Source organism: Barbus barbus (genome assembly GCF_936440315.1).
Source record: "Barbus barbus genome assembly, chromosome: 44".
Taxonomy (NCBI): Eukaryota; Metazoa; Chordata; class Actinopteri; order Cypriniformes; family Cyprinidae; genus Barbus; species Barbus barbus.
In genome coordinates this window covers 25,520,001-25,539,929 of record NC_136722.1, presented here as the reverse complement: position 1 = coordinate 25,539,929, position 19,929 = coordinate 25,520,001, and the positions used below count along the sequence as shown (strand labels likewise).

Below are 19,929 nucleotides of genomic sequence, written 5' to 3'. Positions count from 1 at the left end.
AAATATTAATCTCTCACACAAAAAGATTTAATTTTATTTTAAATGACAAAAGCATTTCAATTAAGATATACATCATTAAATTCAAGTCTAGCTGTGTTTAATAGGTAAATTTTTGTATCCTTTAAACACCCCTGTTCCCATTAAGCTCGCATCATGTTTTATTAAAAAAAAAATGTTTAAAGAATAATTGTCAAAAAAATTTTTTGAAGGTAAAAAATCAATCACAAAAAAAAAACCCATAAGAATAAAATCAAGCAACAAGGCATTTAAGTGGATCAGTTATATATTCATAATGAAGTGTCATCTAAGGACATTGCAACATCTATACTAGTCCACATTCAGCTAAATAACACATTCAAAAATCAAATAAAACAGAAACTAGCCTCGTTATGAATCCTCTTGTTAAATGGATGTAATCTTATCTCTAGTCTCTTACGGCTGGAATACACCACACAGTTTCTGATTCTCCACAGATTTCCAGTCTGGAGAAGATGATGCTAGTTACCAAAGATCAGAGCCAGTCTGTGGATTTGAGTCGACAGAATCCATAGGAAATCAATTAACTTCACTTAAAGTGACAACCATCAGTTAATATGTTAATAATCTGTTTCTGAAGTATTTCCAGAGACGTTCGGTGTGGAAGAGCTTAAAGAGAGCTCACTGAGATTAACTGGAGCAGCAACAGTTTTTAATGCATTTCATGTAATATTTATTAAAATGACAGGAGTTTTGCTAAATAAATAGTCTAGTTCATGTATTAGGTTCAATATGAACAACTATTATGAACAATATCTATGAAATTATACTTTTTCTTATTGATGTCTCACTGAAGCTGTGATTTTCATAGTTAAGCTCACTTTAAAATAATATGAAATCTTTAAAAATTACAGCGCTGTAAAATGACAGACCAGCAATAAACTGTTCATTTATAATTTTATGGATGTAAAGGTACAAGCCAGTACTGGAGATTTTCTCAATATTTAGATTTTTTTGCTCCCTCAGATTCCAGATTTTCAAATAGTTGTATCTCAGACAAATATTGTCCTATCATAACAAACCATACATCAATGGAGATATTATTTATTCAGCTGATGATGATGTATACATCTCAATTTCAGAAAATTGACCTCAATTTCAGAAAATTGACCCTTAAGACTGGTTTTGTGCTCCAGGGTGACATATGTTGATTATGTATCTAGTCAGAAAGACTCATAAACAGCTATCTTTCTATTTTGGATGTCATTTATGTCTCCATGCCAAATGCTTGAAGGTTTTAAGAAGAAAAATACTGCACAAAATCTGCTTCAAATAATCATGTTTTCAGTTTTCCCCTAAATAAACTATTTATTTATTTTTATATTTAATTATTTTTATATTTTTATTTATGCACAACAGTATAACAATACATTTACATGCAGACTTTTTTTTTTTACTAAAACATTTAAATAAATGAAATTAGCATAATATTAATATTTTGTATTATCAGCAACATCGATATATAACCCAGCATTATATCATGTGAAGATTTTACAGTGATTGTTTCTGCTGGTTATTGTCTTTAAGTCTTTATAAGCGCGTCATTTGAATTATTCATTCAAATGCACTAATTGATTCAGGAACAAAATAATTGACTGTCTTTATAAGTGAATCATTGAATCCTTCATTCAACCATTTTATTAAAAACATTTATTGATTCGAGAACAAAACAGATAACAGTATTCTGACTCTGATTCATCGATTCATTCAAATGATTCATTCCAAAACACTGATTGATTGAAGGTCTTTATGAGTGAATCACTGAATCATTCATTTAACTGATTTGTTCCAAACATCAAGGAGTCACTCACTGATTGATTCATACAATAATATGTTCAGTAACACTAATTGATTCAGCAACAAAACAACTGACTGTCTTTATGAGTGAATCACTGAATGAATGATGCAATGGTTAATTCTACTTTTACTGTTTTTCTGTCTATTAATTAGCATTGAATTAGTAATTTATCATGTCTCTTCCATTTTGTTTAGATTTTTGAACCAAAACCTTGAATATAATAATGAGCTGATTATTCCATAATGATTGGCATAATGATTCTGCATCAGTTTTAACTTTTTAGAGTTACATTACAATGCTGATTTGTTTACATTTATTTTTTTAAATTGAAGTATGTCGGCAGTAAGTTTTTTTTTTTTTTTTTTTTTTTTTTTGGAAGGACGGGGAATGAGCAGGAATGCATTAATTGACAGCTGAAAATTCATCTTTGCATCACGCCAAAAATTACATTTTACTATATATTCACACAGAAAACATCTGTTTTAATTTGCAATAATTTCTCACAATTTTCTCTGTATTTTTGATCAATGAAATGCAGCCTTATTGAGCAGAAGACACTCTTTCTCACTTTCAAACAATAGTGTGTGTATATTAGACAGGATTTCTTCTCACAAAGAAGAAACATGTTTTATTCATTATTGAAGGAGAAACCTGAAGCAGGCGTTGTTGCTTGATCCGGAGCAGAGCGTCTGCAGCAGAAGCTGATAACACGATGATTTGTGTCCAGAGGGAGAAGCGTTTCTCTCCAGCTACGGTCAATTTGTTCCCCTTCATGCAGGACTAATGCTTTTATTCTCTCCTCCATCCTGCCTTCATCATCCCGCGCTCTCAGCTGCTCAGAGATATGATGATGATGATGATATAACATATAGTTTACATGCGTGTTTTGGTGAGCGTGAGCAGAATGTAATGACCGGCGCACTCATAATGTGACAATGATAACGCTGGCCTTATTTAAATGTCAAGCCTGCGCTGGGCTCTGATAGTTGACATCTAAATGTCAATTAGAATGATTTGAACGCAGGACTCATGGGAATGAAATGAGTACAGGGAATAGAAATGAAACACACACACACTCTCTCTCATGCACGCGCACACACACACACACACTCTCACGCACGCACACACTCACACTCTCTCGCTCACACACTCACTCACTCACACACACATTCACTCGCTCACACACACACACACACACACACCTGAAGTGCTCTGGTGATGGGGAAAGCTGCAGAATTGACCACATACTCTGTGTTTTATTAGGATCTGCTCTCATCTATCTCCGGTTTAACTTCAGAGGCCGTTATTTTTGAGCGTGGTGTTGGAGTTGGGGATAAAAGCGGTGGTGTTCCTGTCAGCGTTTCAGAGATTATGGCTGCATCGCTGCGGCAAATCCATCCAAGGCTCCACCTTGACCTTTCACCCTTAAACTCTTCTCTGCTTCAGATATATAGGTGTTTAAGCAGAGCCATTGAGCAGGAGGTCAAAGGTCAGAGGGGTCATGGAGAAAGACTAGTGTTTAAATATGAAGGGACGTCCTGAAGCAGCTTTAGATAGTTACCGGCTTAAACTGAGAGAGAATGGAGAGTGTTTAGAGGCCAGCAGCAGGAAGACTGACCTCAGTGACAGGAAGCACATGATTCATTGAGAAAGCGCTGAAACTCCAGAAAAGAAATTAAATCACAGAAAATCACAGCAGCTCATATGTGAGAATGAATGGAAGTGCTAGTCACATCACTCTTAATATTAGGAATTTAATATATATATATATGTGTGTGTGTGTGTGTGTGTGTGTGTGTGTGTGTGTGTGTGTGAGTGTGAGTGTGTGCACCTGGTATTCATCACGTCCTGGGGACCAAATGTCCCCACAAGGATAGTAATACCAGTAAATCTTAATCTTGTGGGGACATTTTTTGGTCCCCATGAGGAAACAAGCTTATAAATCATACAGCATAAAGTTTTTTGAAAATCTAAAAATGCAGCATGTTTCCTGTGAGGGCTAAGTTTAGGTGTAGGGTTGGTGTAGGGCAATAGCACACACAGTTTGTTCAGTATAAAAACCATTACGCCTATGGAGAGTCCCCATAAACCACAAAAACCAACATGTGTGTGTGTGTGTGTGTGTGTGTGTGAATGTAAAAGATCATGAAACTGAAATATTTAAGATCTTTGAATATGAACTTTAATTTGAATGTTTTATAAAATATGAAATATTTAGAGCACTATTTATTTAGCAATATTTATTTGTATACATATAGATTCTATTATTTATATATTTTATATATTTATATTTTTGTGCTTAATGCTAAATATGATTTAACATACTTTTATATTACTTTTTAATACTAAAGTACATTATTTAATTTATATATTAAAAATTAATACAGAAATAAGTATAACGTGTGTGTATATATAATAATTTTGTATAATTTTATTAATATTCATTCATTTATATGAATATATTATTTATATATAAATTAATGCATTATATATACACACACATAAAAATTAATATTATTTATATAATGCAATGTTATGTATAATATTTATTTATTATAAAGTCTTATTTAGCAATATATTTATGTTTAACATTAAAAATCATTTAACATTTGATGAACATATAAATATATAAATATTAAAGTCGAGTAGTATATTGTCTGTTATTGTGATCCTAACCTGTGAGCTGAGCGTATTAAAAGAGTGCAGACTGCTCACTTCAGTGTGAGTGTGTGTGTGTGTGTGTGTGTGTGTGTGTGTGTGTGTGAGAGAGTGTGTGTGTGTGTGTGAGAGTGTGTGTGTGTGTGTGTGTGTGAGAGTGTGTGTGTGAGTGTGTGTGTGAGTGTGTGTGTGTGTGTGTGAGTGTGTGTGTGTGTGTGTGTGTGTGTGTGTGTGTGTGTGTGTGAGTGTGTGTGAGTGTGAGTGTGTGTGTGTGTGTGTGTGTGTGAGAGTGTGTGTGTGTGTGTGTGTGTGTGTGAGAGTGTGTGTGTGTGTGTGAGTGTGTTTCTTATCTCTCTCACTGCAGTTTGTTCGGGGTCATTTTGTTTATAGTGGCGAGTGAAACACAGGAACTCTCAGCTGGTGTCACTTTATCAGCACCTAAACACACACACACACACACACACACACACACACACACACTCGCAGCAGATAGTGTGTGTAAATAAGTGATTTGTCTGTTGGAGTTTTCCTCTCTGCTCGGGTTAATCAATAGTCTGTTAATAGTATTTTCAGTGAATGTCAACAGGTAATCAATGAGTTAAAACAGAGGAAGAGGAGTTTGAAGGGCAGAGAGAGCCGACGGCTAAACACACACACACACACACACACACACACACACACACATCCTTACAGTGAAATGACTGCATCTGTGAGGAACCGTTTAAGCAATGATGCATGATTGTAAGCAAAGTTATAGCTAAAGTATATAATAACACACAACCTTCTGAATCATCGTCCTTCCTCTATAAGATTCTGCAGAGATGCGGGAGAGTAAAGTGTGATGAAGTGTGTGTAAAACAGGCTTTTGTTGTGCAGCAGATTTACAGAGGCGTTTCAGACTCTTGTTTGTATGGAAATGCTGCTTCACTCCTAGCGGCGAGGTTGAGCTGCTGTTAGGGCAGGATTAGACCCTTATTTATATCAAGCCTTAGCTCACGCATGTGTTTAGAAACTTTCAATTGCAGTATTTTCTCCAAAACGCCCCAGAGAAACAGTCTGATTTGATTTTTAAAAGCTGGCAAGAGTTTATTAATGCTGTTGGTTTAGTCAGTCACCACCAGTAATACTAATGTGTGTGTGTGTGTGTGTGTGTGTGTAAACTACCAGTGTTTCTAAAAGAGTCTCTCCTGTTCACCAAGGCGGCATTTATTTGATCAAAAATAGAGTAAAATTGTGTTTTTTCTATGTGTTAAACTGTAATGTATTTCTGTGATCTGCAGCTGTATTTCCAGCATCATTACTCCAGTCTTCAGTGTCACATGATCTTCAGAAATCATTCTAATATACTGATTTACTGCTCAACAAACATTTCTGATTATTATCAATGTTGAACACAGTTGTGCTGCTAAATATTTTGGGGGTAAGAATTTAATTTTTAATTAAAAAAAGAAAGAAATTAATACTTTTATTCATCAAGGATGCATTAAATTGACCAAAAGTGACAATAAAGACATTTATAATGTCACAAACAATTTCTGTTTCAAATAAATGCTATTCTTCTGAACTTTCTATTCATCCGTGAATCCTGAAAAATAAAATCTTTCACGGTTTCAACAAAAATATTGTGCAATGTTTTCAACATTGATAATAATCAGAAATGTTTCTGAGCAGCAAATCAGTATATTATAAGGATTTCTGAAGATCATGTGCAAAAAAATCTAAATATTGACAAAATCTCCTTTAAAGTTGTTCAAATGAAGTTCTTAGCAATGCATATTACTAATCAAAAATGAAGTTTTGATATATTTACAGTAGGAAATTTACTAAATATCTTCATGGAACATGATCTTAATATCCTAATGATTTTTGTCATAAAAGAGAAATGTATAATTTTGATCCATACAATGTATTGTTGGCTATTGCTGCAGATATACCTGTGCTACTCATGACTGCTTTTGTGCTGCAGGGTCACACATATTAAAATATAATATTTAAAGTTCACAGAACACCTTTATCTTTATGGTGAATTGTTAATATTATATTTGAATCTGATCAAATAAACGCAGCCTTGTTGAGCAGAAGAGACTTCCTTCAGAAACATCTGCTGGTTTTGCATGTAAACCTCTGTAATCTGAGACGTTCTCAGTGGCGTGGTGTCTCTGGTCAGTTTCTCTCTCCGCAGTCGTCCTGTAAGAAGCTCTGATCTCATTATTCTCTCTCAGGATCAGCAGGGTTTCACTCCTCCGCTGTTAAGGCAGCACTTCGCTCAATCACAGACCGCTGTCCTCTTTCTCATCCGCTTCACAATGACTTCAGCTCAACCTGAAAGGGAAAACCACGGGTTTCCTTTTTTGCAGAATATCAAGCTCTCATTTTGAAAGTTTGCTATTCTTTGAGCCGGATATATTTCTCAATAGCGCAGCTCTGAAGTGCTCTGATTGTTCTCGCCAATGCTTTCCTTCATATTCATACTCCAAAGGAACAGGATCCGGTCGCCACAGGAAACACTTTTATTGTGTGTCCAAATTAAAAGCGTTCGACTGTCGGTGCTGAAGAACGTGATGGACATGCAGCTTTGATAATGGAGTTATTTTGAATAATGAGTGTATTATGTTTATGTAATATTTATATTATTTATATTTTACATTAATTTGTAAAGATTTTTATTATAAATTAAATTACTTTTTTCATTACAAATAAAAAATTTAAATATCTAAATATATAAATAAATATATAACTTGTATCATTGGAAATAAATAAATTGTATTATAATAAAGTTAACAAAACTGCTTAACTTATTTTGATGAGTTAAAATAATGTAAAAACACATGTTGGTCATATGATTTTTTACCGTGTAGAAAGGTCTTAGAAAGGTCTGCAGAAACCCTGCTATGAATAGTTTTGTGTGTAATCGGTCCGTCTCGATTGCTCAGGTCTCTGTAAAAACAGTTTTGTGGGAGCGGAGCGGGTTAAGCTTCCCTGTTCCTCATCAGGAGCGTCAGATTGCTTGTCTGGGGCTTCGGATCGCCAGCCCATGTGTGTGAAATGCTGAATTGCTCTGAAATGCTGCTCAGATTGAACCCAGAATGGAAATTGATCGTGTTGCTCCTGAGGGAACGGAGGAGCAGAGCTTTCATCAGAGATGAAGCCGGTCTGGAGGAGATACTGCATGTACAGACCGGCATCACGCTTCCCAACAGACATATAATAAAGTCAATAGTCAAAATATCCATAATTGGGTGAACAGGTCATATTTGACTCCAAAATCAAGATAAATATATATATATATATATATATGTGTATTAAAATAAGAAAGGAAAAAAAACAACAACTATTAAACACTTATTAACAATTACAATTAAACAATTTAAAAAAGTTAGTTTAAAAATAATTCTCATGAACAAATAACACCATAAATGCATTAATTTTAATATTTTATTCCCCTGTATTTCAGATCTCATGCTCAGCCCTCAAAGAATCAAAGTAGTGAACATCAATATATGATTAATTAAATTAAATTTTAAATAAAAATTTAATTTGGAATGACTTGTATAGACCTGTTATTTTAGTTCTTAGTATCACTGAGATACTGTTAAATTTAAATTTTTATATGATTTAAATGTGTTTACAATGCTATTTCTCTTGTGTTGTGCAGATTCAGTGCACGGCCCTTGAAGATGATTGTGGACAATATATTTAGTTTTTTTCATTTAATTTAGAATTTTGGTCATTTTTTGGTGCAAAGACATTTAGAATAACATGACATTTAAAATATAGTTTTTCTTGCATTTGAAGTTTTCTATGCTTTTATTAAGCGCAGTGCATGTGGTTCTGCTGTGTTTCAGATCCCATGCACGGCCCTCGGCGGCTGCAGGTCGTCGACATTAAATCCAAGCAGTTGACGGTGCGCTGGGAGCCGTTCGGATATAACGTGACACGCTGCTACAGCTACAATCTGACGGTGCAGTACCGCTACATGGCCAACGGCAAAGAGGAGACGCGTGAGGAGATGTGCTACGATACTCTGAGCTCCGCGCCGCTGCACACCATCCGCAGCCTGCCTCCATACACCAACGTCAGCATCCGCCTGCTGCTGCACAACCGCGAGGGAGTCAAAGACAGCCAGGAGCTCCACGTGCTGACCGATGAGGACGGTCAGTCATCAGCATGCATCCTAATGCTACACTCAGAGTCATTCACACACAAAACTTTTTATACAAAAAAAAGAAAAATTTATTTTATTGGTGTTTTTAGGATTTGGCTGCAGCATCAGACTTACTCCTAAAAACATTCTTTTTAATGTTATATTAAGAGTCCATATGAAAAACTGACATTTTTTAATAAAATGTTTTATGTAAAAAACATCATTTTATTGGTATTTTTATGATTTAGCTGTATTATCATATATTTTTAGTTTCATTTTTAAATTCCCTTTTAAAAACAAAAACATTTATCTTAATGTTACATTAAGATTCCGTGTGATAAACATTGATATTTTTTATAAAACTGAAAAAAAAGTTTGATAAAAAATAAATTATATATAGCTATATATGAATATATTCATTTTTTTTAGATGTACCTGTATATGTATATGTATGTGTGTGTGTGTGTGTGTGTGTGTGTGTGTGTGTGTGTGTGTGTGTATATATATACATATATATATATATATATATATATATATATATATATATATATATATATATATACACACACAGGTACATCTAAAAAAAATTGAATATCATGAAAAAGGTCAATATTTTGTGTCACTCATTTCAGAAAGTGAAACCCATATATTATATAGATTCATTACACATAGCGTGAAATATTTCAAGCCTTTATTTTTTTAAATTTTGATTATGGCTTACAGAGAATGAAAACCCAAAATTCAGTGTCTCAGAAAATTAGAATATTACATAAGATCAATAAAAAAGGATATTTTAAACAAATGTCGGGCTTCTGAAAAGTATGTTAATTTCTATGCACTCAATACTTGGTTGGGCGTACTTTTGCATGAATTACTGCCTCAATGCGGCGTGGCATGGAGGTGATCAGCCTGCGGCACTGCTCAGGTGTAATGGAAGCCCAGGATGCTTTGATAGCGGCCTTCAGGTCATCTGCATTGTTGGGTCTGGTGTCTCTCATCTTCCTCTTGACAAGGTCAGGTCAGGTCAGGCGAGTTTGCTGGCCAATCAAGCACAGTAGCACCATGGTCATTGAACCAGCTTTTGGTACCTTTGGCAGTGTGGGCAGGTGCCAAGTCCTGCTGGAAAATGAAATCAGCTTCTCCATAAAGCTTGTCAGCAGAATGAAGCATGAAGTGCTCTAACATTTCCTGGTAGACAGCTGCGTTGACTGTTGACTTCAGAAAACACAGTGGACCAACACCAGCAGATGACATGGCAGCCCAAATCATCACTGACTGTGGAAACTTCACACTGGACTTCAAGCAACATGGATTCTGTGCCTCTCCACTCTTCCTCCAGACTCTGGGACCTTGATTTCCAAATGAAATGCAAAATTTACTTTCATCTGAAAAGAGGACTTTGGAGCACTGAGCAACAGTCCAGTTCTTTTTCTCCACAGCCCAGTTAAGATGCTTCTGATGTTGTCTCTGGTTCAGAAGTGGCTTGGTAGCTCTTTTCCTGAAGACGTCTGAGCGTGGAGACTCTTGATGCACTGACTCCAGCTTCAGTCCACTCCTTCTGAAGCTCTCACAAGTGTTTGAATCAGCTTTGCTTGACAGTATTCTCAAGCTTGCGGTCATCCCTGTTGTTTGTGGACCTTTTCCTACCCAAATTCTTCCTTCCAGTCAACTTTGCATTTAATATGCTTTGATACAGCACTCTGTAAACAGCCACAGCTTTCAGAATGACCCTCTGTGACTTACCCTCTTTGAGGAGGGCGTCATAAAGAATGAGTCCCGGATAGTAGCTATATCGCTTATGTGGATCCTGCAGGTGACGGATCGTTTATAGCCTTTTCTCACAGCAGCTGGAATAATTAAACTTATCATTTTGATGGCGGATTGTGATCCAGAAAGGATTATGTGTTTATGAAACACATGTGAATGAAATTACAGTTTTAAAAGTCGGTCAGAACAAACGTGGCAGACTTGTTACTTACTTGTTGAGATGACAATATACGGTGAAAATTCTTATTTGGGTCATATATTCCAAGACGTAGGCTAGAATCTGTGATTGCGAAGTACAGTAAATATCCACACCGGTGCGGTGACAGACTGACACAAACTCCTCAAAACATTAGATTCATCCACGCTGAAGCCATGCTGGAACACAACCCATGTAATAAAGATAATTCCACAAGTAACTGCTATTCCAGGTTTTCAAACAGAGATGGCGACAAAGAGGCAAAACTTACAGACTGCAGCTTTATAAAAAACTTAATTCCATTTGCATTCATGAATGGCTTCGGTTTTTCTTCATGTCAAGTTTCAGTGTTAAGTGTGTGTTATTTCTCCTAGACAATAGCGTGCGTTTAAACAGCATGTTTGATGAGGAACATTGAAAACACAAGAAGCCTGCTGTGAAGGCTGAAGCAGAAACCTCTGGAGAGATGTTCAGAGGTCAAGGAACAGCAAGCAGGCCTCGGGTCGCTTCCATATTCCGTTGACTGAATAGATGAATAATCCTTTTCATGCTTGGAGGCCGTTCATTTTAACATTACATATTGAATACAAGAGAATATTGATTTAAAACACATCAGAGTCTCTTCAAATCAATTCGGGTTTGATCAGTAGACTCTGATCAGTTCTATGTCTTGCTCTTTTGTTCATTTCTTGTGTTTTCTTGTGTTTCCAGTTCCCAGCGCCGTTCCACAGGAGTCCATCCAAGGAAGCACATATGAGGAGAAGATTGCCCTCAGATGGAGAGAACCGCACCAGACGTACGGAATAATCAAACAGTATGAAGTGAGTCCCGATTCCTTCAGCCTGCAGCATTCATCTTCCGCAGAACGCCGCCGTATTTCATTCTGCACGCTCTTAATTGACTAATAAATCTAAACTAATAACCTTTAGATCTGAAGGAATGAACATGTTAACACGATCTGTTAGCAGCGGCGCTTTCCGATGGAGTTAAACGGCGTTCAGGTCAGCGGTGCTGAGAGATTCCATTAAAAAAGAGCCACGGCAACAATTACAGAAAAGAAATGAGACGGAGACCAAACGCTCAGCTGTTTCTCCAGAGAAAAAGACAGCAGGAATCTCACACCCAACTTAGAAAAATATGTTCGCAAACGTTCCCATTAAGCTATGAATATGTTATTTCTGAATGTTCAAAACATCTAGTTTTTAAAATATTTTAGAAATGTTTTTTCTTGTGAATGGGAACATTAGGGGAGCATTCCATTCCATGCAGTCGTTATGGGAACGCTACTTTTGAATGTTCTCCTGAACATTCTCTAACATTCATGTAACATTTTTTTAAATGTTGCTACTTGTTTCGGAACGTTCAGAGAATATTCAAAAGTAATGTTTGGAAAATGATACAAAATGGAATGTTCCCTTAATGTTCATATAACCAAGAAAAAAACAACAAAAAAAACAGATTGTTTTGAACATTCAGAGAACATTCAGAAATAAAGTTTTTGTAACTTTGAAGGGACAGTTCAAAGTTTTTGTCATTATTTACTCACCCTGATGTCGTTCCACACGCTGAACATAAAAGAAGAGATTCTGAAGAATGCTGGTAATCAAACAAATCTTTTTTTTTTGGTATTTTTATGATTTGCTGTAGATATATATAATTGTTATTTTTATGATTGAATTGCAGCCATAATTCATGTTTGATTTCTGTTAGCAGCCGGTGCTTTGCGATGGAGTTAAACGGCGTTCAGGTCACCCAAAAATGAAATTTTTGGCATCATTTACTCACCCTCATGTCGTTCCAAACCTGTTTCTTTCTTATGTGGAACATAAAAGAAGATATTTTGAAGAATGCTTGTAATCAAACAGTCGACGGTCCCCATTGACTTCCATAGTATTTCTTTCCCTAGTCAGTGGGGACCAACAACTGTTTGGTTCTTCAAAATCCTTCAAAACATCTTCTTTTGTGTTCAAAATTAAAACGGAACTTAGACATGAGGCTGAGTAAATGATGGCAAAATTGGCATTTTTGGATGAAATATACTTTAATGGGAACGTTAGCAAAACTTTCTTAGAATATATTTTTTGTCAGCTGAATGTACTCTCTCTATATTCACTTTATATAGCTCTTTTCTAATAACGACTCAAGATGGTGGCGCGATCAGACGCCGGGTCCCAAAGACGGTGCTTTTATGTCTTTTAATGTCGTCCGTTCGTCTCCAAATAGTGTAAAATTACCGCGTACTCGCAAGGAAATCAATCCAAAACACATCTATGATCGCCAAAGCCTTTTGGATATCGGCAACGCATACGAACAACAACTCTCGCCGGCAGCTACTGAGAAGCTACGAGGCCTTTGTTTACTGCTGGAGCTGGACCTCGAGACCGCGGCCTCGCCTACTGACGCTACCCGCACAAGGCAGCGTCGCAAGCGGTGTGAGAGAGGACGGAAGCGCGGTAAGCGCGGAGGTATACGAGCTAGGCTAAGAGCTAACTCCACAAGACCGGCTCTTCCAACAATCATGCTCTCAAACGTTCGCTCTCTGGAAAACAAACTGGACTTAATTCAACTCAGTCGGTCTACACAGCATGAGGCAAGGGACTGTTGCGTGTTTGTTTTCACCGAAACATGGCTAAACGACAACATCCCGGACTCCGCCATTCAGCAGCACGGGCTAACCAGCTTCCGAGCGGATAGAGATTCATCACTGTCTGGTAAGACCCGCGAAGGTGGCTTGTGTGTGTATATCAACAAAGACTGGTGTAACAATGCTGCGGTATTATCAAAACACTGTTCATCGCTGGTGGAGTTTATGTTTGTGACGTGTCGACCGTTCTATCTGCCGCGGGAGTTCACGACCATTGTTATCGTCGCGGTCTCCATCCCCCCGTGTGCAAACGCTAAGGACGCGCTTCGTGAACTGTATAGCGCCAAACAAATAACCCCCGACGGCTTTTTCATCATAGCCGGTGACTTCAACCACGCAAACTTAAAGACAGTTCTGCCAAAGTTCTACCAACATGTGAACTTTGCAACAAGGGGAAACAACACACTGGACTTTGTTTACACAACAGTAAAAAACGCTTACAAGGCTGTACCCCGCCCCCACCTCGGGTATTCGGACCACATCACTGTTATACTAATCCCAGCATATAGACCACTTCTCAAACTCGCCAAACCGGTTAAAAAGCAGATCACAGTACAGGACTGCTTTCAGTGCACAGACTGGAACATGTTTAAAGAGGCAGCTACCTACAACAACCACACAGACCTGCATGAGTACACTGACTGCTTTCATCAAAAAGTGCACTGATGATGTGACAGTCACCAAGACCATCACCACACGTGCAAACCAGAAGCCATGGATGACAGCAGAGGTTTGTGGAATGCTAAAGACCAGAGATGAAGCATTCAGATCAGGAGATAAAGCATCCCTCAAAACAGCAAGAGCCAATCTGTCCTGTGGCATCAAAAATGCAAAACGGTCATATGCTCAAAAAAATCAACAATCACTTCACAGACAGCAGAGACACATGGAGCCTGTGGCAAGCCATTCAGATCATCACTGACTACAAGCCCCCGCCACAGGCCTGTGATGATGACACATCCCTCCCCGATGCACTCATCCACTTTTATACACGGTTTGAAATGCAGAATGACACCTGCACAAAAACTGCCTACACCTCCCAACGACCGGGCGCTCTGTCTGTCTCCAGCCGACGTAAGGAAGACCCTTTCTAGGATTTAACCCACGCAAGGCTGCGGGTCCTGATAACATACCTGGCCGTGTTCTGAGAGACTGTGCTGCACAGCTGACAGATGTGCTTACAGATATCTTCAACACCTCGCTGAGCCAGGCAGTCGTCCCCACATGTCTCAAATCCACAACAATCATACCAGTACCAAAGAAATCACCTGTGTCCTGTCTAAATGACTACCGTCCCATAGCACTGACTCCAATCACGATGAAGTGCTTTGAGAGGCTAGTCATGCACAACATCAAAACCAGCCTCCCCAACACACTCGACCCGCTCCAGTTTGCATACCGTCCAAACGCTCTACGGACGATGCAATTTGCTCCACCCTCCACCTGGCTCTTACCCACCTAAAAAATAAAGACTCCTATGTTAGAATGCTGTTCATTGACTTCAGCTCGGCATTCAACACACTAAGCGGAAGACCTCAGTCAGTCCGTGTCGGCCACAACACCTCGAGCACTACAACACTGAGCACAGGTGCCCCACAAGGCTGTGTGCTCAGCCCGCTGCTCTTCACACTGCTGACCCACGACTGCACTGCCAAGTTCAGCTCCAACCACATCATCAAGTTTGCTGATGACACAACAGTGGTAGGTCTCATCAGCAACAACGATGAAACGCACTACAGAGAGGAAGTGGCACAGCTGGCTGAATGGTGTGGCACTAACAATCTGTCCCTCAATGTGGAGAAGATAAAGGAGGTTGTGATGGACTTCAGAAGAAACTCCGTTGACCACCCCCCACTGACCATCGACAGCTCGACTGTGGAGAGAGTCAGCAGCACTAAATTCCTGGGGGTGCACATCACAGAGGATCTCACCTGGACCACCAACACCATGTCACTCTCCAAAAAGGCACAACAGCGCCTACACTTTCTCCGCCGGCTGAAAAGAGCAAGTCTCCCTCCACCCATCCTCACCACATTCTACAGAGGCACCATTGAGAGTGTGCTGACCAGCTGCATCACTGTCGGGTACGGGAACTGCAGTGCTACTGACGGCAAGACCCTCCAGCGGACAGTGAACACAGCTGCAAAGATCATCGGTGCCCCTCTCCCCTCCATCCTGGACATCTTCCTTACACGATGCTCCAGCAAAACCAACAGCATCGTGAAGGACTCCACCCATCCCTCCCACAGTCTCTTCCAGCTCCGCCAGACTGCTCAACAGCTTTTTCCCCCAGGCTGTGAGAGCCCTGAACTCAAACCACCCCGCCCCCCTCTGAAACCCCATGCAAACCCCTACCTGCTGAAACATGGAAACATGGACCACCCCCCACCCCAAATACCAAATCCCCCCCCCCCCCCAACCTTACCACAGCAAAGAAAAAACTGTATGGAACTTTTTTTGTGTTCCACACTCTCCTCTATGTGCACTAGACACTTACACACACTGCTGCGTGTACACAATCCCACAAAAGACTGAGCAATATATGCATGTTTACATGCTCATGCACTACAAATCATCCTGCTCTGTTCCCCAACCAGCTGCTGACTCACAATGTCTCTCTTTGCACATGTACAGTATTTGTGAAGCATTCGTATAGTTTGTATTTTTTATCTTTTATTTTTTAGTTTGAACATATTAAGGTTCTGCAATATATAAATATATTGTGGAAACTTATATTCCTGTAGAGTTGCTTTGCAACGATTTGTATAAATAAACTTGAATTGAATAGTTTGTATAGGGTAAATATTTATGTGAAGCATTCGTATAGTTTGTATTTTTTATCTTTTATTTTTTAGTTTGTATAGGGTAAATACTTGAACTTGAACTTTTCTCAGAATGGAGAAGTATCTGAGACAGTGTTCATATAAACTAGTATAAACCCCATGAAGCCTCATCTGATGTGATCACTCACTCTTGTTTTCCTGTCGGAGGGGATTTTCATTGTTTGGGTGGCAGTAAAAGACTCTGGGATTTGTGGCACTGGAATAACAAACAGAAGAACATACCGCAGCAAGCTCACGCAGCAGGAATGTGGCAGGAGAAAACATGTTTCCTTTACAGGAAAAAACACTGATTCTGCTTCCTGCTCTGATTGTGCTCTTATTCTATTGAAAACTATATGTATATAATCATCTAAATTGAATAACTTGCTCTTAAATTTGAAACAGCTTGTTGAATAACAAGGAAGTGAAATGGGTTGCAAGTGCTAAAGCTCTAGTCTTTCTGTTATTAAAGGAATAGTTCATCCAAAAATGTAAAATTGCTCACCCTCAGGTCATCCGAGATGTAATTGAGTTTGTTTCTTCATCAGGTTTGTAGAAATGTGTCTCTGCATCAGTGTCTCAGTAATGGATGCTCTGCAGTGAATGGGTGCCGTCAGAATGAGAGTCCAAACAGCTGATAAAAACATCACAATAATCCACACCACTCCAGTCCATCAGTTAACATCTGGAGAAGACAAAAGCTGAAACACATCCAGCATCAAGATGTTTTTAACTAAAACACAAGTCCATAATCCATAATTCCATCCAACAAAAATGTTCTAAGAATGTTGTGTTTTGGATTTGACAGCCTTTGAAGAATAGTTTTTTTTCTTGGTAACAACATTAAGGAAACAACTCACATTTTAGACATTAAAAACATCTTAATGCTGGATGTGTTTCAGCTTTTGTCTTCTCCAGATGTTAACTGATGGACTGGAGTGCTGTGGATTATTGTGATGTTTTTATCAGCTGTTTGTTCTGACGGCACCCATTCAGAATCCATTGGTGAGCAAGTAAATAAACTTGCATTTATAAAATGCACAACCCTCAAAGACTAAAAGTGCATTGCATTATGGGAATGAAATGTGTTGCAAGCGCCGTCTCAGTCCGTCTATTATTGAAGCACAGTATATTTTGTCTGTTTCAGTTTTGTGATAATTTCAGAAGCGTGTGACTCATTCTGCGGCTGGAAACTCGGAACAAAGCGCCGCTCAAAAGACTCATTGTTGCAGAACTTCATTTGTGGAAATGCGACCAATTAAGCTGTCAGGTTCACGTTCTGAAATTACATTCTGTCATCGCGCTCGCCTTTAAGGAAGTGTCAGGGCTGCGATCTGTGCCGTTCACGAAGGGAAAAGGACCAAACAAAAGCTTTCTGCCTCATTATTGTCGCTCCTCCGTGGCGTTTGGTTTCTGCAGGGTTGAAGCGATGCAGGTGTGTTTTCCGTCACACGGATGAGCTTGGGTTTGTGCAGTAATTGCACTGACAGCGAGTCGCCCCAGTGCATTCTGGGTTAAGCGCTTTGCTCTGAAACACAGTAATGATGGAGCAGGACTGTGATCATGATAAATGTGCTGATCCGGGGTCAGGCCTCCATTGCCTTCATGAATTGCACACGTGTGTGTTTGTGTTTGACTCCTGTCTCCTGTCAGGTTCTGCATCAGTTGAGGGGAAATCTGCTGGATTTTGGAGAACGGATTTAAACCCAGGGATTTTCAGTCATTTATGTGACATGGACCCCCAATTATGATCATCCTCATGTCAATCAGTGTTATTTTAGCATCACTGAGGTGCTATTACAGTTTTTATTAATATTTTTAACTAGTTTTTTTATTTTTTTAGTTTCCATTTTCATTTTAAATTGTATTGAAGGTTTTCCTTCACAATTTGCTATGTTTTTTTTAATTATATATATAAATTACTTTCTTTATTGGTTTTAATATATCTATATAATTTCTATAAAGTTTTATTTTACTTTTAGTTCTTTCTTTGGCAATTATTTGAAATAAAATGTTTCGTTTTAAATTAGTTTTTTTTATTTTTAGATTTTCCATTTTCATTTAAAATTGTTTTAATGTTTTTGTCATTTTTATTAGATTTCTTTATTATTTTATTTCAATTTTTTTATGTTTAAGTATGATAACCCTGATGTTAGACAGTTCTATAATTTCATGGATAAAAACCCAATTTAGACTAATTTACAGTAAATTGGTGTACTATATATACTATACTAATTTATAAATGTTTAGTGTATAAATAGCTTATAAAAGTAAGCTGAAGTTACAGTAGTTTTTTTCTTCTTTTTACTGTATTGTTAGGGGCATTATTTATTTATTTTAATATAATTTTTACTTGATTATTTTAATATAATTATCAGATTATTTTAATTTACTTTTTATTATTTATTTCCTTTAATATATTTTTTTAGTTTATTTTAGTTTATTTTTATTTATTTTAATATATTTATTTATTTACAGTATGCTTATTCATTTGATCATTTTAGTAGTTATTGATGTATTCATTTTTTAAAATATCATATTTATTTATTTAGAGTGATATTTTATTTTAGTTTAGTTTTTTTCTTAACCCTGTTTTTCTCTAAACTTTTCCCTGCAAAAAAAAAAGCTTTTCTTACTTAGATTTTTTGAAACAAGCAAAATAATCTTGTTTTCTGTTTGAAATAAGATTATTTTGCTTGTTCTAAAGAAAAACTCACGTCTCGTCTAGAAAATCCTTCTTGATTTAAGAATTTTTAGATATCTTGGCTGGAATCAAGACATAAAATCTAAGTAAGAAAATAGTTTTTTGCAGTGTTGGAAACCCCTGCTTTGACCGACCTGTGGTAGTTGAGTGTTGGAAACATGCTTAAAAGTATAGACATTATTTTGCAATTCCATTTGGTACCGCATAAAAACAACACTCTTTACCTGTAAACATGGTAAATGTTTCCAACGAATCATCATCATCAAATTAGCCAAAATACTGACTGAACTAACACATATATGAATGATGGTTCAATTTTGAGGACTTTGACAGCTTTGGCTTAAACTGGATGTTTAATAAGTGCAGTATTTTCCTGTGCATTCGTGCCGCACCATTCCTGAATTGTTTGTGCATTGTTATTTATCCGGAATATTCTCTGGGATTTGATAATCCGGGGTGGTTTTCCTGTGCGGATCAATGCAGGCGTCGATCCATCTACCTGTCTTAGACTAATAGCAAAGAGCCACTTGGTATTTCAGAGCTGATGAGTCCCATCGCCGCTCCCTTTGTGGCCTTAAATTGGACGGGGAATAGAGTGGCATTAGCCGCGCCGCCCATTAGCAGCTCATCAAGCCTCTCAGCTACTTTTCATTAAGTTCTATTAGAAGCGCGGGGCATCTCGCTCTCGTCTCGCCTCCCGCTTGAGCAGAAGAGAATGAAAGAGAACAAAAGTGAGTCTCCTCCATCATAATAAAAGATCATGCTTCCTCGTTATTGCACTGCCGCTTCCTGCACGATCCGCTCTGATCGTAATTGCTCTGAATCTTGTGTTATAGCGTTCTGAAGCTCAAAACAAACACTTCATTTCTGTACATCAGGGATTCACAAACCTTTTTGTCAGCCGAACGCCTTAGACATTAAATATTTACTTCAAGCCCGCCTGAGATTTTAAGTTAATATTTAAATAATTTTCATGAAACATCCGAATGTTCGTGATTCTCTGAAGTCTTTTAATGGTCACATGACATGCAAGTAAATAGATAAAATATTTATTTTTTTAGTTAATGTTTTATTTTGACTTTGTGGCTGGACTTTAAAATGAACTCAATCCTCTTTTTATTGGAATTAAATGTATTATTTTGTTCCTAGTCCACATTAAT

General features: G+C 37.7%; 1 protein-coding gene across 10 annotated transcripts in view; it reads left to right on the top strand.

Annotated features, from left to right (window-relative positions):
• The window catches only part of LOC306863442 (receptor-type tyrosine-protein phosphatase mu-like), a 234,528-nt gene that overhangs the window by 113,404 nt on the left and 101,195 nt on the right, over positions 1-19,929 (top strand). For all 10 annotated transcript variants that reach the window (XM_079406771.1, XM_079406777.1, XM_079406776.1 and 7 more), the window contains exons 8-9: positions 8,338-8,646; positions 11,311-11,420. In XM_079406771.1, coding sequence (XP_079262897.1) covers positions 8,338-8,646; positions 11,311-11,420 — 419 coding nt within the window. The remainder of the gene's footprint in view (positions 1-8,337; positions 8,647-11,310; positions 11,421-19,929) is intronic.